General features: G+C 42.2%; 2 protein-coding genes across 16 annotated transcripts in view; one reads left to right on the forward strand and one right to left on the reverse strand.

The window, feature by feature from the left end:
* rab8a (RAB8A, member RAS oncogene family) overlaps positions 1 to 20,717 on the reverse strand; it is a 44,964-nt gene extending 24,247 nt beyond the window's left edge. The window contains exons 1-4 of the mRNA XM_059991810.1: positions 20,541 to 20,717; positions 18,430 to 18,490; positions 4,156 to 4,216; positions 3,051 to 3,128 (exon numbers count right to left, since the gene is read on the reverse strand). Coding sequence (XP_059847793.1) covers positions 3,051 to 3,128; positions 4,156 to 4,216; positions 18,430 to 18,490; positions 20,541 to 20,706 — 366 coding nt within the window. The 5' untranslated portion in view covers positions 20,707 to 20,717. The remainder of the gene's footprint in view (positions 1 to 3,050; positions 3,129 to 4,155; positions 4,217 to 18,429; positions 18,491 to 20,540) is intronic.
* An 87-nt stretch (positions 20,718 to 20,804) lies between these two features.
* The window catches only part of LOC132406305 (E3 ubiquitin-protein ligase Arkadia-like), a 190,580-nt gene continuing 186,777 nt past the window's right edge, over positions 20,805 to 24,607 (forward strand). For 4 of the 15 annotated variants that reach the window (XR_009516128.1, XR_009516129.1, XM_059991786.1 and 1 more), the window contains exons 1-2: positions 22,777 to 22,914; positions 24,028 to 24,458. Coding sequence is in view for 13 of the 15 variants with exons in the window: in XM_059991786.1 (XP_059847769.1) it covers positions 22,834 to 22,914; positions 24,028 to 24,458 (512 nt within the window). In the remaining 2 variants the exon portion in view is untranslated. The other 11 variants (XM_059991778.1, XM_059991779.1, XM_059991777.1 and 8 more) reach the window with 10 other exon arrangements.

Genomic DNA, 24,607 nt, shown 5'->3' on the forward strand with positions numbered 1-24,607 from the left:
CTTAACATTGACGTTTTATATAACAAGTCTGTTTTACACCGTCCTCACAAACTTCAAAGCCCCTCTTACTGGTGAACACTGATGTAGTCTTCATCAAAGACCTCCTCCAACTTTAGGCACATTTCCTCCTCTATCCCTAAACAGTTTTATCTTCAATCTAGTCACCCTTCATGTCTTCACATGTGTATCCTACATTCTTAATCCTATGTGCCAAAGCATTCTCATGCCCTAATCAAGCTCTCCTAAGTCCATTCTTCAGCTCCTTCCTAGTTATCTTGTAGCTTTCTGGAACCCTGTCTGATCCTTGCTTCCTAAATCTTAAGTAAGGCTTTCTTCTTTCCTTTGACAAGAAGTTTCACATCTCTTGCCAACCCTAGTTTCATCACCCTAGCATCCTTTCCATACCTCAATGGGACAAACCTATCTAGAACCTCATGCAAATGATCCCTAAACAATCTCCACATTTCTGTTGTGCAGTTCTGTTCCCAATTAACACTCCCACTTTCTGGCCTAATAGCATCACAATTCTCCCCCCTTCCTCAATAAAATCACTTGCACATACTGTCTGCTACTATCCCACTCTGCTACAGTAAAAATCAGTGTATTGTGGTCACTTTCACTGAAATGCTCACCAAAGAGAAACCCATCAATACAAGGAAGTTGAATTCATCATTTCAACAATCCTGTTATTTTTGCACCTTTCCAAAATCTGCCTCCTGATGTGTTCTTCAGGTTCAGCTAATGGTGGGGGGTATCCATTTCAATACTCTCAATAGAGTTATTGCTTTCTTTCTGTCTCTGACTTCTACCCAAACTGATTCAATTGACAATCCCTCAACAATGTCCTCTCTTCTTGCAGCTGTGATACCTTCCCTGATTAGAAATGCATTCCCTGAACTTTTACCTCCTTTCCAGTCACCTTTCAGACATCTAAATCCTTGAACATCCAACAGCTATTTCAGCCCTTCTGACAACCAAGTCTCTGTAATAGCCAGAATGTTCTTCTCCCTTGTTTCTGAAAATACATGCATTAGACACAATTCAACCTTTTCTACTTACAGTAGTTTTGTCCTATCAACTGCCAATCCTTCCTCACAGTCTCTTTACCTGTGCACCAACTGCCCATCCTCTGATTTCTCTGGTTCCTATCCCCCATCAATTCATTCTACCCTTACCTTCACTGGTGCAAGGTACAGGCAGCAATCCAGAGATTACTACCCTTGAGGTCCTGCTTTTCACCTTCCTATTTAGCTCCCTACATTCTCTCCAAGATTTCATCCCTTTTCCTACCTATGTTATTGGTATTGATATGTACCAGTGGCTAGCCCCCCCCCCCCCCCCACCAATGTTGTTTTAAGGAAGAATTCATGCATTAACATGGCCAGCACATTACTGGCCTTCAGTCATCCGGCTGCTGCAGTTTTACAAGCAGACATTGAATGCCATTGCTTCCTACAAGGTAAAACCTAACAGCATAAATAGCAATGATACTACTCCGCAGTGAGAACAATGCCTTTTATACATGCTTTGAAATAGAGAATAACACTACTGTGTGAATCTCCACAGCACCTGGTGACCCACTGATCTCTGCCTCAGAAGCCACTGTCAGAACAACATTCAAAAGGGCAAACTTTACTGCTGGGCCTCGAATGTGAACCTAGCTGGGTATTAAAAACCTATGCTGAACAACTGGTTCAAGTGTTTGCAGTCTGAGGTTCAAAAGGGCAGCATACATACCACTGCTCAAAAGAAAACAGCAAGATAAGCTTCCTTGCTCTTGATCAGAGGCACTCACATTTATAATGATGAATTGCTTTGACAGGTTGGTTATAGTCAGAATTAACTCCTGCTTGAGAAAGGACCTGGAGTTGCTGCAATTCACCTACTGCCAAAACAGTTCTACAGTGGAGGCAGCCTAAATAGTTCTGCACTTGGGTTTGTGGCACCTAGTCAGCAGCAAAACACATGTCATGCTGCTGTTTACTGATTACAGCTCAACATTCAATACCATCACCCTCTCACCTATACCAAGCACTAACTTTCTAAATGGGGGACTTTGCACCTCCATGTGTAACTGGATCCTTAACTTCCTTATTGGGAGATCCACAGTAAATATGGATTGGTAAAGACATCTCTTCCTCAACCTATGCACACTTCAAGGATGCATGCTTAGCCCAATGAATGGCTAAACACTGCTCAAATACTATCTATAAATTTCAGGATTAAACCATTGATGTTAAAATCTCAGATGGCAATGAGGTGGCATACAGGTGTGAGATAGATTGGCTGGTTAAGTAGTGTTGCAACTACCTTGCATTCAATGCCACAAAGACAAAATAACTAATTGTGTACTTCAGTAAGGCCAAGTAGGGAGAACCACTCCTCAATAAAGGGTCAATAGTAGAAAAGGTGAGCAGTTTCAAGTTTCTGGACCCCATACAATAACAAAGATGGCATGCCATCTGCTTTATTAGAGGTTTGAGGACATTGGGTATATCACTAAAGACTCCCGCAAATTTCTGTGGATGGACAACATTCTGACTGGTTTGGAGCCTCCAATGCACATGATGACAAGAGGCTGCAGAGAGTTGTAGACTTAGTCAGCTCCATCATGGGCACAAACCTTCCAACAATCCAAGATATCTTCAAGAGACAGTGCCTCAAGAAGACTGCATCCATCATTAAAGACCATCTTCACTGGGGATTTTACTACTATGGGGAGGAGTTTCAGTAACCTAAAGATCCACACTCAACGATTTTGGAGCAGCTTCCCCATGGCCACCAGATTTCTGAATGATCCATGAACATTACTTTGTTGTTCTTTATTCTGGAAGCTCTATTTATTTTGTGATTCATATTAATTTGTCTTTGCACTATATGTGGGTATCATCTTATATTGACTGTTTTATAACTGGACTAGAAAGGAAGTACTTAACTCCTGGATAATGTTTTACAAAACAAATATAATTAAAACTTCTCAGATGCAAATGTGTAAATGATAAGCCAAGGCAATATGTCAAGTTGAAGCTGCATAAGTTGCTAAAGCATACCTCCTCAATATTCCGGATCCAATTCTTGATATTATCAAAGGACTTTTCATTGGTGATGTCGTACACTAACATAATACCCTGCATGGAAACAAAGTGAAAAATTCATCGCTACAAGTACCATAAAATTTGGCATGCATCATAACCCACATTAACAAATAATGTGACTCACAAGTAACATAGGCTGTGTGGCCATCTAAGTAAACTTAGATTTTTGGAAAGCATTTGTTAAGGCACTGCCTTAAAAATCTAAAGGTCATACTATGCTGGGCATCAGACTAGTATCAATATGACAAAGCAAACAGAGTGGGCTTAAATAGATCTCTCTCTCTCTCTCTGGTTGACATATACTCATTGCATAGACAAATGAGAGGCAATCGTACTGAACATGCACAACTCTGATGGGCTAACAAAATCCCGAGTCTATATTTCCTTCAGTGGGGATTTACAAAGTAGGGACCCAAAGAAGGAATACCCAGGATAAGTAATAGGCAGGTGAGAAGAGGTAAAGGGTCAGAGTGAGGAATAGAGGGAGGATGGGAGTAATTTTATTTTACCAAAAGGAGAAATTGATAAAGGCATAGAAGAGGAACATTTTCTCTTCGGTGTTGTGACTAAACTGATGAAGACTTTGCACCTGACCTTAGTAAACAATTTGGGCTTTTAACAAGATCCCACATAGTAGGTTGGTCCAGAAAATTAAGGCACAAGAGATCTGAGGCATGTTTTTAAGAGTCGGGGATAGTGCTGGATGGGTGTTTTATTGATTAAAAGTCAGTAACAAATGGCATACTGCTGGAATTGATTTTTTTTTGCTTTATATGTAAATGACTTGCCTGAGAACATAAGGTTCTGATGAAAATTAATGAAGTCAGATAATGAAAAACAATGTCCACCACCACTTGTATTCTCTCGCACACAGCTCAAGTAACTAACAGACTAGATCTGATCATACCATTTGTCATTTTTGCACCAAGAAGGGAGTCCTTTTCTTTATTTGGCTGGACAAGTGTCTATTTTCAGATCATTGTATGGAATGTGTATCTTCTACCGCAGCTCTTACTCAGGAAAGTCAACGAAGGAAGCTGGTGTAATATTGACATCTTACCATTGCCCCTCGGTAGTATGCAGTAGTGATTGTCCGAAACCGTTCCTGACCAGCTGTGTCCCTAGGACATGAAGAATTAATTAGAATCTGATCCACTTCACTTTCTTTTACACTTTATCCTATTTATGTCACAACCTTCTCTTCTGTGAACACAAAAACCATTGTTCTGTTGCCAAGATTATCACAACACAACCATGCAAGGTGCATTATGGGATAGCCCACAGTCAAGAACTGGATTTCACCAAGACTTCTTGGAAAGGTTGCTACACGGTTGTTCCAAGGAACCTATTTCAACATGTGAGAAAAATGGTGAGTACAATTTCTATTAAGATTATGCTAAACAAGCTAATTGATGATAAAGAGGTTTGCCAAGTGCCACCAGTGAAGTCCTGCTATACAGGACATCACAAACACAAGGTATCTATAATTAACCAGGCTAGAGAGCATCTATAGAAGAGTAAAAAGTCAGTATTTCATACTTCATCAGGATTGAAAAAAAAGTCAGAGGAAGAAGGTGGTTAATAAAGGGTCAGCCTGAAATGCCAACTGGTTACTCTTTTCCATAGATGCTGCCTGGCCTGCTGAATTCCTCCAGCATTTTGTGCACATTGCTTGGATTTCCAGCATCTGCAGACCTCATCATTCTAGTTAAGTTGTGACCTAGTTTTGTTATACCAACTGACTTAAGATGAAGCAGCAGGTGAAATGATGCTCTTCTCTACAGAAGACAACTTCTGTATAGAATAGGAGCAGAATTAGGCCATTTGGCCCTCTGCTCTGCTATTTCATCTTGGCTGATCCATTTCCCCCCTCACCCCTAATCTCCTGCCTTCTCCCCGTATCCCTTCATGCCCTGACTATTCAAGAATCCATCAAACTCTGCCTTAAATATACCCAATGACTTAGCCACCTGTAGCAATTAATTCCACAGATTCGTCACTCTCTGGTTGAAGAAATTCTTCCTCATTTCCATTTTAAAAGGACACCCCTCTATTCTGAGGCCGTGTCCTTGGGGCTTAGATTATCCCACCATAGGAAGTACCCTCTCCACATCCACTCCATTGAGTTTCACCATTCAATAGATTTCAATGAGGTCACCCCTCATTCTTCTGAAGTCCAGGGAGTAGAGACCCAGGGCCATCAAATGACAAGCCTTTCAATCCCAGAATCATCTTTGTAAACTTCCTATGAACCTTCAATGTCAGCATATTCTTTCTTGGATAATAGGTCAAAAGACTGCTCACAAAACCCCAAGTAAAGCCTCAACATTACATCTTTGCTTTTATATTCAATTTCTCTTGAAATGAATGCTAACATTGCATTTGTCTTCCTCACCATTGACTCAATCTGCAAATTAACCTTTAGAGAAGCCTGCACAAAAACTCCCAAGTCCCTTTGCAATTCAAATATTTGCATTTTCTCTCCATTTAGAAAATAGTCAACCCTTCTGTTTCTTCGATTAAAGTGCATGACTATGCACTTCCCGACACTTCTTTGCAAATTCTCCTAATCTAAGTCCTTCTGTAGACTCCCTACTTCCTTAAAATTACATGCTCACCCCCCACCTATTGTATCGTTCACAAACAGCCTCAAAGCCATCACTTCCGTCATTGACATATAATGTTAAAAGAAGTAGTCCCAACACAGACCTCTGTGAAACACTACAGTCACTGGCAGCCAGTCAGAAAAGGCTCCCCTTCCCCCCACATTTTGCCTCCTACTAGTCATCCAATGCATTATCCATGATAGTATCTTTCCTGTAATACCATGGGCTTTTAGCTTGTTCAGCAGCCTCATGTGTGGCACCTAGTCAAAGGCCTTCTAAAAATCCAACAACATCTACCAATTCTCTTTCATCTATCCTGCTTGTCATTTCTTCAAAGAATTACACAGATTTGTCAGACAAATTTTTCCCTTAAAGTAGCCATGCTGAAGGGCCTAATTTGTCATATGCCTTGAACTATTCTGAAGCCAAATCTTTAACAATTCATTCCAACATCTTCCAAACCACTGAGATCAGACTAACTGGCCCATAATTTCAATTCTTCTGCTTCTCTCCCTCCTTGGAGTGACATTTGAAAACTTCCATTCCTCCAGAGCCATGTCAAAGTCATTGATATCGATGTCATGACCAATGCCTCTATATCTCTTCAGCCACCTCTTTCAGAACTCAGGGGTGTAGAACTCTGGTCCAGATGACTTCCATCTTCTCAAGCACCTTTTCCCTAGTAATGGCAACTGCATTCACTTCTGCCCCTTGATATTCTTGAACTTCCAGCATTGATTTCAACAGCGAAGACTGATACAAAATACTTATTCCGTTCATCCACCATTTCCTTGTTCCCTTTCACTACCTCTCCAGCATCATTTTCTAGAAGTCTGACATCTGCTTTTGCCTTTCTTTTACACTTTACTTATTGAAGAAAACTGATTATGCTCCACATTATTGGCCATCTTACCTTCGTATTTGTTTCCTCCATTTATAGTTGCTTCTCAATCCTCTAACTTCCCATGAAACTTTGCCCAGCTCCAAATCAACTTTGGCCAGCTCCTCTCATGCCTCTGTAATTACTCCACTGTAATAGCGAATTTATCTGACTTTAGCTTGTCCTTCTCTAATCAATTCTGGTTCATTGCACAAAAGAATAGCTGACCCCTAGTGGCCTCAACCACAAACTGCTCTAAAAAGCTGTTCTGTCGGCATTCTACAAATTCTTCCTCTCGGGATGCAACACCAACATGATTTTGCTAATCTACCTGCATAATGAAACCCCCTATAACTGTTGTAACATGCCTTTTTGTCATGCATTTTCTATTTTCCATTGTAATTTGGATACTACATCTCTACCACTGTTTGGGAGTCTGTATATAATCCCCTTTTTTAACCCTTGCAGCTCCTTAGCTCCACCCACTATGATTTAACACCTTCCAACCCTATGTCACCTATGATTTTTTTTTACCAAGAGAGCCACACCATCCCCTCTGCTTACATGCTGATCCTTTTTTTTTGTAAATTTTTTTATTGAAGTTCATCAAACATTTCCATAAGATGTATTTCAGATATTGTACATGTATATCATAGTCATATTTGCCACAAATCTCCACATATTTGTCTGAAGTATATACATAGAAAAGAGAGGCAAGAAAGAACAAACAAAAGGAGAAAACTATGTACAATGTATGTATATGATCCTTTTGTGAACATCATATTCATTGATTTGTGAGAATAAAATCAGGCCTATGAGGTGTTATGTAGTTAAACCATTTTCCCCAGTATGAATCAAATTGTTCCAATAGATGCTGTTATCTTTTCCATTTTGTAAATGTCCATTGTAATTTCCATCCATGCATTTAAAGTTGGGCTCTCCTGTGATAACCATCTCCTGGTAAGAGTCTTTTTACCGGCCAGCAGCTGGTATTCATTATTCATTAAATATTTATCTCTTTTCAACCATTCTTGAGGTATACAGTCAGTCCTCCTTATCCGCGAGGAATTGGTTCTGGGACCCCTCGTGGATACCAAAATTCGCGGATGCTTAAGTCTCTTATTCAACCTGTCTCAGTGCAGTGGACATTAGAACCTGGTGGCAGAACTCTGAATCCGCAGTGTTTCTGTACACAAAAATAATCACGATCACGATTGAAAATAAAGTGGAAATAATAAAGCGATCGGAAAGAGGTGAAACACCATCGGTCATTGGAAAAGCGTATGTCAGTCAACGATCGGAACAATTTTAAAGGATAAAGTGAGAAAAACTCTGCCCCGATGAAAGCTACAATTATTTCTAAGCAACGCAGTGGTTTAATTACTGGGTTTTGGGTTTTTGATCTTCCTATCAACCCTGCACTCGGGAGCGGTCTGTCACTGGATTGAACTCCTGAGCCCGGCGCTGAAACATATGTTCTTAAGTGTTTTATATGCATAGAAAGGTAAAATATATACTATATACTACGATAAACGTTTGACTATATACTAAGACTAATTGATGCTAAATAATACCGGATGTACCTGTTCCGACTTACTTAGTAAGAGAACTTTCGATTTTTTCTGATCCCGATCCACGATAACCCATGCACATCCGCTCGTATGTTTTAAATCATCTCTAGATTACTTATAATACCCAATACAATGTAAACGCTATGTAAATTAGTTGTTATACTGCATTGCTTAGGGAATAATGACAAGAAAAAAGAAGTCAGTACATGCTCGAACAACAATTGCTGGAAGAGAACTTCCGAGTTTTCGTTATTCACGGTTGGTTGAATTCACGCATGTGGAATTCACGGATAAGGAGGGCCGACGGTATACCCAAAATACATGGTCTTACTGTCTAAGGATATTTCACATTTAAAGATGTCTTGAGGGGCATTGTGTATCCCACTCCAATAGTCTTTGATAACAGGGCATTCCCAGAAAATATGATTATGGTTTGCATTTTGATTTCCACAATTTCTCCAGCAAACAGGGAGGTTACTATGATAATGGGATTTCTGAGAGGGTGTAATGAAATACCAAGTTTTTCCATCCGAACTCCCTCCATTTCTGTGAACTGATACACTTCCATAGATACCTCCATATTATTGTCCATTCTTCCTCAGATGTATGAAGTTTTAAAGTATGAAGTTGAATGTGTTTTAAAATTTGACAAACCCTTATATACGCCTGAAATTAGTCTACCACTGTTATTTCAATTATATGCTTTTCTAAATAGCTCTATCAAACATGTACTTGCCTTGGTTACATTTTTTATTGTCCTATTAACATACTGTCGCAGCAATAAATACCGATAAAAGTCTTGTTTTTCTAATAAGTGTTTCTCTTTAAGCATTTCAAAACTGAAGTGCTCCGTCCTTCATTATATTGCAAAGAACTGTTATTCCTTTAGCTGTCCAGTCCTTAAATCTAGCATCCAATTTATTCGGGTGTAAAATCTGAGTCATATGCACACCATTTAAGAATGGAAATATTTCCCTCTAGTTTATATTCTTTTATAATAGTTTTCCATATTTTAGGAGTCCATTTCACCCATGGGTTATCAATAGTATTTATGTACCTTTGCAGGTTGTTTTCAGCCAAAATTGTATGGGGACAGGAAGTATCCCCCCCACAATGTTTTTCCATTGAGTGTCATATGACAGGTTGCACCAACATATCACAGCTCTCAACTGTGCTGCAAAATAATAATGTCTAAGAGAAGGAAGGCCCCACCCTGCCTTTTCCTTGGCTAATTGCAAAGCTTTGAGACAAACTCTAGGCATTTTACCTTGCCATATATATCTCGATAACATTTTGTTCCATTCATTGAATTGATTTTGATTAATCTCTATTGGTAGGGTCTGGAAGATATATAATAGTCTGGGCAGTATATTCATTTTAATAGACTCAATCCTTGAACTGAAACTAAAAAAGAGGAATTAGGTTCCATCTTGTTATATCTTGCTTATTTTTTATATAAAGGCTGATAAATGCATTCTGTTAATTTTGCCAAATCTTTTGGCATAACGATGCCCAAATATTTGAAAGACTCTGTTTGCCATGCCCAGGGATATCTATTTTCAATTTCTTTTGCTGGGCTATAGTTATATGAAAGTAATTGGGTTTTATCTATGTTGGACTTGTATCCTGATAATTAACCATATTGTTCAAAGGGTTGCATCAATTTAGGTAAAGAGTACGTTGGTTGCCCTAGATAGATCAAAATGTCATCCGCATAACAGGCCAATTTATGCTCTGTCCCTTTAGTAGTAATTCCCCTGATATCTTCATTTTGTCTGATGTATTGAGCTAATCGTTCCAGATATAATGCGAAGAGTAGCAGTGACCATGCACAACCCTGTCTTGTGCTCCTTTCCAGGGTAAGACTATCTTATTATGGTATAAATATCCATTGATTTCAATCCTAGCAGTAGGGTTGTCATATAGTGCCTGTATAATTTTAATAATTGTGTCATGGAAACCAGATCTATGTAAAACTCTGTAAAGAAAATTCCAATTAACCGAATCAAATGCTTTTTCAGCATGCACACTTATCACTATTGCTGATTTTATCTCTTTGTACATGATCCATAATGTGAAGTGTCCTTCGTATATTGACTTGTGTTTGGCGTTGTCGTATAAAACCTGTCTGATTGTTATGTATCAGTGTGGGTAGAAACTCTTCTAATCATTTGGCCATGATGGAGGAAAATAATTTATAATCTACATAGAGAATTCAGGAAGGTATCAATTTGGGTTATGCTTCCCCTTGGAACCTTGGAATATAGAGTTTTGTAAAATACTTCAAAAGCTTCTTGAATTTTACTTAGCTTATTTTTTTTTATCATTTTTGTTCTTGGATCCCTAATTCTATGAATTGTATTTTCTGCTATCTTTTTTTCCAGTTTCCACGCCAGTACTTTCACAGACTTAGATCCACTTTCATAATGTCTGTTGCAGAAACATTAAATTTTTCCTGAATTTCTTGCGTAGCCAAACTTGTGTTTTTTTCTAATTCCTTCAGCCTATTTTGTAATTCCTCTAATGTTTTATTCCTTATGTTTTTTATATGAAAATATCGCTAGAATTTTCCCTCTTAAAACAGTTTTCAGAGTATCCCATAGAATGGGACGTGAAACCTCTCCATTATCATTGAACTCCAAGTACAGACCACTTACTTTTTTTAAAATTTGTTCCTTAGAGTAGGGATCATTGAGTAGACTTGAATTTAGTTTCCAAATAGTACCGGTATGCCTTGGTTGTAGGTCAAAAATCTATAGATAAGTATGGTGCATGGTCACTTACATCTATTTTCCCAATTCCACAAGTGTTTATTTTGTCTTTTCCAAATATTATGAAATAGTTAATTCTTGTATATACAGAATGGGGTATAGAATAATGAGTGTAATCCCTTCTGTCAGGGAAAAGGTCCCTCCATATATCAATTAGACCAACATCCTCAGAAAATGTATAGTCGGCCCCCCTTATTCGCAGCGGATTGGTTCTGGAACCCCGTGCAGATACCAGATTTCACGGATGCTCAGGTCCCTTATTCAACCTGTCTCAATGCGGTGGATCTTAGGATCCAGCAGAACCCAAGACCTTATTTAACCTGTCTCAGTGCGGTGGATATTAGGACCCGGTGCCAGAGCTCTGAATGTGCAGTGTTTCTGTTCACAAAAATTATCACAATTATGATTGAAAATAAAGTGGAAACAATAAAGCAATCGGAAAGAGGTGAAATAGCATTGGTCACTGGAAAATGTATACGTTGGTCAACGATTGGAACAATTTTAAAGGATAAAGTGAGAAAGGCTCTGTCCCGATGAAAGCTACAATTATTACTAAGCAACGCAGTGGTCTAATTATTGGGTTTTGGGTTTTTGATCCTCCACATCAACCGGGCACAGTGGAGAGCGCACTAGGGAGCGATCTGTCCCGAGTCCCGAGAACTTCCATTTCTGAGCCCAGCGCTGAAACATACGTTCTTAAGTGTTTTATGTGCAAAGAAAGGTAAAATATATACTATATACTAAGACAAACGTTTGACTAACTGATGCTAAATAATACTGGATGTACCTGTTCCGACTTACTTAGTAAGAGAACTTCTGATTTTTTTCAATCCCGATCCACGATAACCCATGCTCATCCTCCCATATACCTTAAATCATCTCTAGATTACTTAGAATACCTAATACAATGTAAATGCTATATAAAATGGTTGTTAAACTGCATTGTTTAGGGAATAATGACAAGAAAAAAAAAGTCTGTACGTGCTCGAACAACAAATGCTGGAAGCACTTCCGGGTTTTCGTGATTGGTTGAATTTGCGCATGCAGAATCCGCGGATTAAGAGGGCCGACTGTATTAACTTTCTTATGTAAGGATTTTGTTTCATAGGTTTTTCTACTGGAAGAGTCCAACTTTGGTTGTAATTGTAAATTTAAGACTCTCCCACATATCAGGAGACCTTCTGTTCATATTACCATATTAGTAATTTGCTGAAAGGAACCAGTATCACTTCCTGGGAGTGCGTATAGATTCAATAGAGTAACTGAATTTCTGTCCATATTCTCCCTTTACCAGAATATATCTGCCCTCCTTATCTCCCATTTTGAATATTTTTTCAGAATTTAGCTTGCTTAAGAATAGCACCTCCTCTCCTATGTCCTTGTTATGAGGAGAAAAACAAATTAGTGAATCCCATTCTCTTTAGTTTTCCATGCTCATTATCACTTAAGTGAGTTTCCTTTGCTGTGTGCATGCATCTACTGATGCTTCTGGACACATCAGTGATGTTCCTGGAATCATTGGGTGTTTCGGGTCTTTCAACATCATACACCTTCTCCAGGTGTCCCAGCTGGGGCTGATCAGACCCCAGCTTGTGTCCAAATGGCTAGCTATATATGACTCCATGGCTCCCCTCTCTTGAGCCACAGCCACCCTGAGGCCCTCTCTGCCGCATCGGTGGTACTGTGGATGGCTCTCCTCTTCCTCTTCCCCTCGATGCCCAAATTTCTGTAGGCTCTGGCTGCGAATCCCCTGCAACCAACTTCCACTGGGAGACACCTTGCTCTCTATCCAGCCTGCTGGCAGTTGCTGACCAGTCCTGCGTACTTACATAGCTTCCTTTCAAATGCCACTTCCAAGTGATCTTCCCATGGCACTGTCAGCTCCAGCAACACCACCTGCTTCGTAGACTCAGACACAAGGACAATGTCTGGTCGCAGGGTGGTGGCTGTGATATGGTCGGGGAACCTCAGCTGCCTTTCAAGGTCCACCAACAGCTGCCACTCTCTTACAGAAGTCAGGATACCTGCCGAAGTTCCTTTGGCAGGTATTGGCTTCTCCCCAGCTCTTACAAAGGCAATAGTCTGCTTGGAGGGACTTCTGCGCTGATGGCTTCAACGATGGTCTTCAGGACCTGATCATACCTCCATCAGTACCGTCCCTCAGCAAATGCCCTTGTGCAGCTGCTGAGGATGTGCTCCAGGGTTCCTCGCTTGGAACACAGTGGGCATGCTGAGGACTCTGCTTTGCCCCATGTGTGCAGGTTTGATGGGCTTGGAAGCACATCGTACACTGCCTGGATGAGAAATTGGATGCGGTGTGGCTCGGCTTTCCAAAGCTCAGCCCAGGTCACTTTCCTCTCCACCGCATTATCCCATCTTGTCCAAGCTCCCTGTTGCTTCATTCCCACTGCCTTGAAGGTTCTCCTCTCCTTCACTGCTGCTCTCACCTCCTCCTGAACTAGATAGCGCCTTTCCTTCCCCCTAATGGTGTCCATCTGGGGAGTTGGAAAGGATCCTAGCCCAGCTCTGCCTCGTGTGACGCAGCCTTTCCTCTGCTTCCTGAACAGCTTCCTCTGCCCTCCACTTCGTGCGAGTCCTCAGTTGGATGCCTGCTCTAGAAACCTTCGGATAACTTGAGTCCCTGTACTGTATCACTTCTCTGGCTCTTGTAACTTTGAATTCCTCCTCCAGGGATTTGAAGGGCAGTTGCAGTTTATGGTGGTGTCCATAGACTGCGATGCTGCTCAGGCTCCTTGGAAGCCCCAGCCATCTTTTGAGGTGCTTACTGACCCTCCTCTCTAAGGTTTCGACTGTCAAGATCGGAATTGCATAGACGAGGAGAGGCCACAGGATCCTGGGAAGAATGCCATGCTGATACACCCAGGCTTTGAACTTCCCAGGTAAGCCAGACTTGTTCAGATTTCAGCCAGCCATCCAACTCGGTGCAGGTCGCCTGAATTGGATGCCGTGTCCCTTACAGAGCTGTCAAAGACCTTACCTAAGCTCTTGACTGGCTTTTCTGTGATGGTTGGGATGGCTGAACCTGTGATGCTGAACTGGAACTTGTTTTCCACCTTGCCTTTCCGCAGCCATTGATCTTGATTTGGCTGGTTTGAAACGGATCCGGGCCCACTCCACCAGCTTTTCGAGCCCCTGCAGAATCCACCGGCAGCCTGGGACTGATTCTCTGGTGACTGTGAGGTCATCCATGTAGTGTGGTTGCCGTTGAGTGGAATTCATTCTGGGCCCTCTGCACTCTGTTTCAGCAGACTTAGTGAGCATGTTCATGGCTAGGGAGAACAGTGTCACTGAGATAGTGAACCCTGTGATGATGCCAATCTCCACCTTGTGCCAGCTTATGTAATTGCTCCTGAAAATATCCCCATCCTGAAGTTGCTGTAATAATCAGCGATAAGGTCTGTAATTCTGCTGGGGATGTGATACTTGGTCAGTGTGAGCTGCACCAGCTTGTGTGGAATGGAGCCATATGCATTTGCCAGGTCAAGCCACAGCAAAGACAGGTTGCCCTCGTTCTCTCTGGCCTCCCTGATGAGCTGTGTCACCACACCGGTGTGCTCCAGACAGCCCGGCATCCCTCAAATGCCACCCTTCTGGACTGATGTATCGAGGCAGCCTACTGGAAACTGTGCTGAAGAAGATCTTTGCCTCAACACACAGCAGGGAGATGATACGGAATTGGTCCAGCTGAGTGGCGTTTTCTTCCTTCGGGATCCCTACCCCTTCAGCCACTCTCCACTGATCTGGGATCTTCCCCCTTCTTCAGAAGACTCACAGAGTCTTCCACAGACGCAATAGGAGTTTGGAGCAGTTCTTATATACTTCGTACGAGGTGCCGCTTGGTCCTGGAGCTGAGCTTGCCCTTGCTTTGCGGACAACCTCTCTGACTTCCTTTAGCTGCAGCTCTGACATGTAGAATTGCACATCCGGTTCGGGGGTCTATCAGGATGTTGCACTCTCCCAACTCCTGCTCTCCTTCAGGATCACTGTATACCTTTTTCAGATGTTGGTCTATGTCTTCTTCCAAACAGGCTGATTTCCCACTGTGCTTCTGCCCCAGCAACTCCTTGGTGAACTTGAATGGGTTGGCGATAAAGGCAGCACATTTTCGGGCCCTTTCACGCCGCCGCCTCCGATGCCACTCTGCACGGTGGAGAACCCCGATCTTCTTTTGTAGTATGCACGTCAGCTGGGCCAAGCCGATGCGCTCCTCTTCTCCTGCCTCCTTGTACTGGGACTTCAGCGCTTTCATCTCCTGCCTGATGTTGTGGATCCTCAATGTTCTTTGGTTCTTTGAGTAAGGTTTTCTGGACCCTTTCTTCTCCTCTTCTCTGAACCGTTCAGCTGCAATGCTGACCATGATTGTTGTCATGGTTTGCAGCTTTCTATCAACCATTCCCTTTGCCGTCGCCTCCAGAATTTGGTTGACATCTTCGCCAAACTGTTTACACAGTGACATCATGTTAGCTGCAGGCCATTTGATCTGCCTCCTGTTAGAATTGATGTTAGTGGGATCAGTTTGCAACACTTGGGAGGTTCCGGGCACTATGGGATGACTCCGGGCCTGGCACCTCCTTTGTCTCACCAGGCTGGACACCTGCGCGCTGTGCTGCTCCTGCTCTCACCAGACACTTCATCCTCGCTTGGTGGATCTTCAAGCAGTGGTCGTTCTTGCAGATTTTGCCACGTGCACACTGCTTGCTCATAGTCATTTGTCCATTGCCTGGGTCTGTTGCCATCATGTCCGTCTAACTGGGGTGCTCATCCGCCCCCCCGCACACCCCTAGGGGTATCTTTCCCTTAGAATCATAGAAGCTCTCGTGGGGGTCCTCCTCTCAGAGGATACAGATTGGGTTGCCAGCCCGTTCTGCCCTGGTTGCCATCTCTCTGAGCTGTTACTCTCTCTCCAGTCATCACCACTCTTTTCATAGTTGTCACCCAGTCTTTCCTGGCTGTCACTGATAAACTCAGGGTGTGAGCTGTGTGTATACATCTACTGATGCTTCTGGACACATCATCAGTGATGTTCCTGGAATCATCGGATATATTGTAATATACTACATGGGCTTGTTCTGCGTTTGATTGGATTTAACAGCCCATTGACATTAAAAGAAATGAATTTTTGTCCTTAGTCATGTGTATTTATCTGTCAATATATCATTGAAATTAGCAGAATAAAACTAACAAAGGTGTAATTCCAAGTCTCTAGTAGATAACCCTGGTTTGAGCTGGAGGAAATGTCTAGCCATGGGGGATAGCCCCTCCTACCTGTGAGTTGAGGGCCCTCATTGCAGTACCCATAAAAGTGAACAAATCTATGTCCATTACACAGAAAAGGTTTCCCTGTGTATTCCATATTCTCATTTAGGTGGAGAAAAAGGAGTAAATGAAAGAATAAAAAAATTGAGTAATATAAAATCCAGGTTATGATAAGCATTTCTTCAGATAGGTAGAGCACAGTCTATTTTTGCCTCCGTTTAGCTTATCAAAACTTAAAGTTGGCCAAACCTTAAGGCTCTTCTGGAGGGGGTGAGAGCTGTCTTTGGAAAACTCACCGTCTCTTCCTGATATTCTTCTCTCGCCCACCTCTCCCTGCTTTTTCAGTTCTCTTACTATTTCCCAAGCAGATCAGATTAGCTGCTCAGCCAGGCTTTCCCTTGGTTTGATCACACTAACAGGCAGCCCTCTGGCCTTCATGTCTGTAGTCGCCTCTTCCACTGTCTGATACAATTGTGTCCCATTTTCATAAAACACTCACAGTTTAGCAGGGTACGGAGTTTGGAATCTAATCTTTCCTTGCTTTAATATTTTCTTTACTTCAGAGTATTCCTTATGTTTCTGCAGGACCGCCGGGGCGGTGGGGGAGATAATCTTGATTGAAGTATATTAATTTCCTGTTCAAAAACATCCTTTTCTTTCTCCAGGTCCTTCGTAGAATCTCCGCTTTGGTATTATATTGAAGGAATCTAATTACTATTGAGCATAGCTTATCTTCTCTGTCTCCTGTAGGCCTCGGGACGAGCGCATGATGCGCCCTCTCATTTCAAGCTCCATAGTCGAGGGACTATGTAATGGAGATTAGCATTTAAATCACGCAAGTTGTCCCACAGCTTCCCAACATATCATTCCAAGCACACCGTGGTGAAATCAATTACAGATCCCACCACAATAATCCCTGAATGCATCTTGTACCACCAATAGGACAGCTATGGGAGAGGTGTTGCTACAATGGCAAAGAACCAAGAAATGGTGGTTAACCAAATGTTCCAGTTGATAACTTACACGTCAAATGCAGCAAAGAAATTTCTTGCTGATTTTTTTCCTTCTTAGTTTTAATAGTGCTGCCACCGTTGTCTCTGCTTCTTTAAACTGCAATGTACATACAATCCTGCATTTCCTGCTTGACTGCTCAGAGCTGATTACCAGTTTGACAAAACAATTCATTTAAAACCTTGGCAAACTTCTATATAGTAGATGTGTGGTGGAAAGTGGCTGCATTATGGCCTGTTATTGTAGCAGAAAATTCTACAAAAAGTAGTGGATTCAGCCCAGTATATCACAGATAAATCCCTCTCAACCACTGAGCACATCTACCTGACATGTTGCTGTAGAAAAGCAGCATCTATCAAAGATCCTCACCACCCAGGCCATGCTCTTTTCTCACTGCTGCCATTAGGTTCAAGGTACAAGTGCTTGAGGACTCGCACCACCAGGGTCAAGAATAGTTATTACCCCTCAAACATCAGTCTCTAGAACAAAAATGAATAACTACACTGATTCTACTTCTGGTGTTCCCACAACCGATGGTCTCACTTTAAGGACTCTTTATCTCGTAATTTCATTCTTGTTATATATATCTGCATTTCGTTTGTTGTCCATTGGTATTTTTTAAAGTTACTATTCTATAGATTTGCTAAGTACACCTACAGTAAAAGAATCTCAGGGTTGTATGTGGTGATATCTATGAACTCTGATAATAAATTCTACTTTGACCTTTTGAACTTTGAACTCTGGCACTATTTCCAACTTGAGCTGTTAATCTTTTGCTTTAACTCAATATCTTAGATGCAAATACAGTCCTTCCAAGTCTTTTACTGAACCACTGAAGTATATGAGGACACTTTATAATATAGAATGCACAAATTCAAATTGTTTTTTAAAAGAGTTACAGTGGGAGAATGGCAAATCATATCGCACTGTAAATTTAATTTTGTGTTTTGTTGCCCTGAGTTAATACCATGGAAAATGCTCCACAACAGGGATCCCCAACCTTCTTTATGCAATGGACCTTTACCATTAATTGGTGGGACCTCAGGTTGGGAAATGCTGCTTCAAAGACAATTCCTTTGTTAAAAACACAATGAGCTTGATTGGACAGCCGGTGAACACAATGGTTTTTCAAATTATGCATATGATGTTACAAGCAATTAGCTATTAGGGTAAATGCAGTTTGCAGACCCTAGTCAAAGTGGCCCTACATATCCTCACCATATCTGCAGTTTGATCTTCTTTCCATCCAACTCAATAGTTCTGATTTTAAAGTCAATACCTGAAAAGAAAGAAATCAAGTTCAGTCATTTTAAATTTAAAAACTTAACTTGAAGGACAAAGCCCTCAGTCTTAGCTGCAATTAGACATAAGACATAGGAGCAGATTATGCCATATAACCATATAACAATTACAGCATGAGAACAGGCTATCTCGGCCTGTGCCAAACGCTTACTCTCACCTAGTCCCACCGATCTGCACTCAGCCCATTGTGTCCGATCTGTTATTCAATTATGGGTAAATATTTCGATCTACATGTGACAAAATATGCTAATCTCCCTTTATTTTCCTCAACCTCATTCTCTTGCCAACCTTCGATATCCTTACTAATTAATAACGATCAATCTTATTTTAAATATACCCAATGACTTGGCCTCTACAGCATATGTGCCAAAGATTTCCACGGATTCACCACCTTCCAGCTTCAGAAAATTCTTCACATTTCTGTTCTAAAGGGATATTCTCCTATTCTGAATCTCTGCTCCCAGACTCTCATGCTATTGGAAACATCTTCACAATGTTCACTCTATTTCAATATTTGGCAGGTTTCAATGAGATCCCCTCCTGTTCATTTAAAGTTCAGAACGCACAGGCCGAGAGCCATCAAACACTCCTCAGACATTAATCTTTTCATTTGTGGGATAATTCTCATAAACCTCCTCTGGAACCTCTCCAATGATTCCATCTTGTTTTAGATGAGGCCCAAAACTGTTCATAATTCTCCTGATTGCAACCTGACATAAACACTCAGCATTACATCCTTGCTATTACATTCTAGTCCTCTTGAAATGAATGCTAACATTACATTTGCCTCCTGTATTACTGACTGAACCTGCAATTAATATATCCGTATATATTAATCCTGCACTACCTGTCTAGAAAATAATCTATCCCTTTACTGGCTCTACTGAAGTGCAATGTTCTACGCTTCCCTACACTGTATTCCATCGAACACTTTGCCCATTCTTCCATTCTGTCCAGTTCTACAACAACATCCTGCTTCCTCAACATTACCTGCTCTCCAATTATCTTCTATCACCTGTAAACTTGGCCATCAACTTTATCATCCAGATAATTAACATTTAACATGAAAAGTAATGCATCCAACCCTGACGGCTGCTGAATACCACTGGTCACTGGCAGTCATTCTTCACATTATAATGTCAATGTGGTCTCTAACATGGAAGTCTCTCTGAGGGTTGATTTTCCGAATTCAATTCAGCTGTGTCAACAAACACTATGTACACGGAACCATAAAAAACCATTCAAATCCATCTATGTACCCAAATGGCCTAATGAAAATGAGATAAGACAGATTGTGCAGGAACATTTAAGATTTTACCGACTGCTCCCAAGCTTAAAGTATTACAAACCAGAAAGGAAAAAAAAACCTAAATAGCTCAAGGAGCTCCCCGCCTTGCCAAGCAGAAAAAGTAGGAATACTAAGCCGAGTTAATCACAGTTAGAAGAAATGAACCTTAAATTCTAAGTAACCTAAACTGTGCTGACATCATAGAAACGAATACAAGTCTTAAGTCTATCACGGGGAAACGAGAACTCAGTTAGACATCACGACTAAGCTGGGCAGTCCAGAGAGCTATTACAGCCGCTGATCTGTATCCGGTGCTGCCTATATGGGATTTGCACATTCTACCCGTAACCACATGTGACCTTTTGGGGCTCCGGTTTCCTCACGTCTCAAAGTTAATGCAGGTCGGAAGTTTAACCGATCGCTGTAAATTGCCCCGAGTGTGTCAGTAAGCGGCAGACCTGGAGAGCGGGAAAGTTGATGGGGACATTGTTGGAGTAACAGGCCGGCTGTTGAGGCAGCCACGGACTTGAACCATCTCCACCTGGAGCAGACGTCAACTTCCTGCCGACTGCGAGGTTTCAGATGAGAGGGAAAGGGAGATCCGCGTAGCAGTTATCTGGTGGCTGGGCCCGGGGTCTCGACCGGCGGGAGGGAAAGAATGGGGCCGGGTTCGGCCCTTGACCTTCGCACCCTGCACTCCAATAGCCAGAAACGAGAAACTGCGCGCAACTGGCCATACCGATAGTCGAGATGAAGGTGGTGTTAAAGGCGTCCTCGGAGAAGCGGAAAAGGACGCAGGTTTTGCCGACGCCACTATCTCCGATTAGCAGTAGCTTGAACAGGTAATCGTAGGTCTTCGCCATGGCGCCCAGCTCCGCCGGAAGTCCTGCCTCCAAGATGCCCATTGGCCGGCAAAGGGAAAATTACAACGCTGATTGGACAGTGGGATTCGCTCTACCATCAACCGACTGGCAGGTTAGAGCGACAATCATTTGACGGACAGGTGTGTCGTTTTCCTATTCAGGATTGACAACAGTTTCCGGTAGGAGATCGGAACTTGGGTTCGTCTTGATTCGGCTGGTTTATTGTGGAGCCCTGCCACTCCTAGTCAAACCGCACGGCACGCGGACAGATGAATGGGAGGTGATGACGAGCCGGAAGACTTTTCCCCCGGGAAAGCGGATGCTTCTTGCTTTGTGAGTCTGTGAGTGCGAGTTTCTGTGTCCGCGATCCCGGAAGGTGCGTCATAGTACAGGACCCCGGAAATGATGTCACAGAGATTGGAGCCCGGGCAGTGGTAGTGGGTTGGTGAGTGTCGGCCGGCGGGTATGGGGTAGTTTCTGGCCGCGGATGTGCGAGTCCTTTTCCCCTTTCTTCCTCTTGATGACGTTAGGCAGGAGTGTTGTGGGAATGTAGGTAGGGTTCTCTACGAGACCATCGGGCCGAAGTGGTTGGTGCTGTTGCGGGAAGTGAGTGAATGAGTGTCAGCGATGAGCTTCACCACCCCCCCCCCCGACTTAGTGACTGTGGCGTGGGTGGTGATTGTGTATCCCATTTTAACACTTTCCCAACAAATGCAGACGGCGTGATACCTCCTCTTGTCCATTGGTGGTAGCGACCCTGATCCCTTCCCCCAATATGCTCTCTGCCACAACTTAACCAAAATGTGGGGGAAGATTCTACTTTGTTTTTAGGGGTTGTCGATCTAGACAAGCCGATATAAAATTGGTTTAGATTGGACGTCTGTGACCATTGGGTAATGTGCCACAGGGTACACTATTAATCAAGTGTATTGATTTCCATGAGAATGTAGTCGACGTGCTTGGTAAGTTTGTGGATGATGCAAAATTGCTAGTGTAGTGGATGGTAGAGCTGTTAGTCTATGATCAATACACACAAAATATTTGAAGAACTCAGCCAATCAGAGAATATCTATGTTGGGGGAATAAACAGTTGAAGTTTGGATCCAAGACTCTTAATTAGGACTGAAAAAGAAAGGGTAGAAAGCAGAATGGTGGTGAGGGGAAGCTGGCAGGTGTTAGGTGAAAAAAGGTGAGGGCGAATGTGGGTGGTGGAAAAGGGCTGGAAGTAAAGGTCTGAAGAAGGAGGAATCTGATAGGAGAAAGGGAAGGAGGAGGGGTACCAGAGGGAGGCAATGGGCAGGTTATGAGTAGAGGAGTGAGAGAGGAACCAGAGTGGGGAATTGAAAAAGAGAAGGAGGGGAAGGAATTACCTGAAGTTAGAGAAATCACTGTCATGTGATCAGGTTGGCAGCTACTCGGACAGAATGTGAGGTATTGCTCCTCTAGCCTGAATGTGGCATTAGAGGAAGCCGTGGACTGACATGTCAGAAAGGAATGGGAAGTTGAATTGAAATGGATGGCTGTTGAGAAATCCCATCTTTTGCAGTGGACAGAGCAAGAGCGCTTGACAAAGTGATCCACCAATCTGTTGGGTTTCATTGATGTAAAAGAGCCTGCACCAGATGTATTAGCTGACCCTCATAGATGTGCAGGTGAAATTTTGTCTCACCTAGGACTGTTTGGAGCCTTGAATAATGCGGATAGAAGAGGTGTAAGGGCAAGTGTAGCACTTGTCACACTAGCGTGGATTATTGCCCAGAGGATGATCATTGGACAAGGGAGAGTGATCCCTGTAGAAAGCAGAGGGGGATGGAGGGGTTGTGGGAAAGATATAGTCAGTGGTAGGATCCTATTGTAGATGGTGGATGTCTAAGCTTGCAACCAAATCTACAGTGGATCTCCTCAGAAAGTGGGAAAAGGCTGGGACGTGCACAGGATGCATTGTTTCCAGTTAGCAGTGATACAAGTAGACAATTTTGTGAAAAAGTTGTTTGGCATGCGTTCCTTCATTCACGTCATTGACTATATAAATTGGGAAATTATGTTACAACTATACAACACAAGGTGTGCTTTTTTTTTCACTCTGAAGTGGTCTGTAGGGGTCTGAAATGTATTCCAAAGGGAGGTGGTAGAAGTGTTAGGAATATTTAAGAGATTTTAGATGGGCACATGAATAGAAAAAAAAAATGTTATGAGACTACAGATGCTGAAAGCTGGAGCAACACACAGAAAGCTGGAGGAACTCAACAGGTCAGGCAGCATCTATGGATAGGAATTGATGGTTAGCATTTTGAGTAGAGACCTGTATCAGGATTGGATAAGTTAAACCCACTTTTGGGGAATGAAAGGATATGGGCATTGTGCAGGAAGATGGGGGATGATTATTTAGATTAGTGTCATTGCTGTCACAGATATGATAGGCCAAAGTCCTGATCTTGCTGTGCCTCAGATACAGTTTATCCTGGGTATTTTTCCTGTTGATCATCCCTCTGAATCACTGACTTAAGTACCACAGTTGCAATGACATCTGGTATCCGGATTTAAAAATGAGCTTAAATTTTTTAAAGCTGTAATTGTTCCCTTATAGCCCAGGTGTAAATCAAGTCCTATATTATAGCTTGATAAGAATGGCAACACACACAAAATGCTGGAGGAGTTTGGCAGGCCAGACAGCGGCTATGCAAAAAGTACAGTCCAAGTTTCGGGCTAAGACCCTTTGGCAGGAGTGGAGAAAAATGCTGAGGAGTATATATAAAAGGTGGGGTGGGGAGTGAGACCACAAGGTGATAGGTGAAGCTGGGAGGAGGAGGGGTGAAATAAAGAGCTGGGAAGTTGATTGGTGAACGAGATAGCAGGAGTCCAATAGGAGAAAACCGAAGCATTGTAAGAAAGTAAAGGTGGAGGAGCACCAGAGGGAGGTGATGGACAGGCAAGGAGATATGGTGAGGTCATCTTTTTTTTCTCCAGTCCTGCCGAAGGGTCTTGACCTGAAATGTCAAATCTACATTTTTCTGAATATGCTGCCTGGCCTGCTGAGTTCATCCAGCATTTTGTGTGTGTTGCTTGGATTTCCAGCATCTGCAGATTTTCTCTTGTTTGAGATAAGAATGGCCTTGTTTAATAGTCTAACATTTTTCTTAATAATTTCCTGGTGACATTAGTCAGTGGTTTTGTATAAAAGGCAACAGTGTAGACATTATTAGGCCAGTTTTACTTTTTCACTGCAATAAGATGGTTTAAGATAAAAAATTGGATGCTAATGTAAAACTTTAGGAGGTAGCATGGGGAAGGATCTTGTTAAATAAGTTTGCATTATAGCGCTTTCGTATTATGGAGTTCTTCTTTACAAACTTTACACCACAGGTTTCCGTAACATTGGTTTCTTGTTTGATAATGGACCCAGCAGCAAAATTGCCAGAGAATCCCCTTGTTTCCAGTACAGAGCAGGAACTCAAGGGAACACCACCATCTGCAGGCTTCGATGGTTCTTGTCCTTCACCTTTCAATGGCATTATTCAAGATATTAACCAGGTGCCTTTGAGTCCAGAGCTGAAAGAGCAGGAGCCTGTTCAGTGGATGGAGTGTCTGAACCCTGAGCATTCCAGCTTTTCAAAGGAACTCAAACTTGCTTTGCAAACTGATCACCACTATGTGCGGAGCTATATTTACGCAAGCAGTAACTCTTCTAATGCCATCGAGACAGTTCCATCTTCTAGTACCAACCTTGCTGAATCTGGCGATCTTGTATCAGAGAAGAATGAAGGGAGAATGATGATGTGGATGGGAGCGAACAGGTAGGAACAACAAGCATAACAAACTCAATATCTGAACATTCCGGTTTGAAGTTCCTTGTGGATATCTGTCATAAAGAAAGCAATTCTTAAATAATACTGCAGTCATTAACCTCTTTAGCTTGAGTAGTGTGTACATATCTGGTGTGCGC

This window comes from Hypanus sabinus, chromosome 16 (genome assembly GCF_030144855.1).
Source record: "Hypanus sabinus isolate sHypSab1 chromosome 16, sHypSab1.hap1, whole genome shotgun sequence".
In the NCBI taxonomy this organism is placed as follows: Eukaryota; Metazoa; Chordata; class Chondrichthyes; order Myliobatiformes; family Dasyatidae; genus Hypanus; species Hypanus sabinus.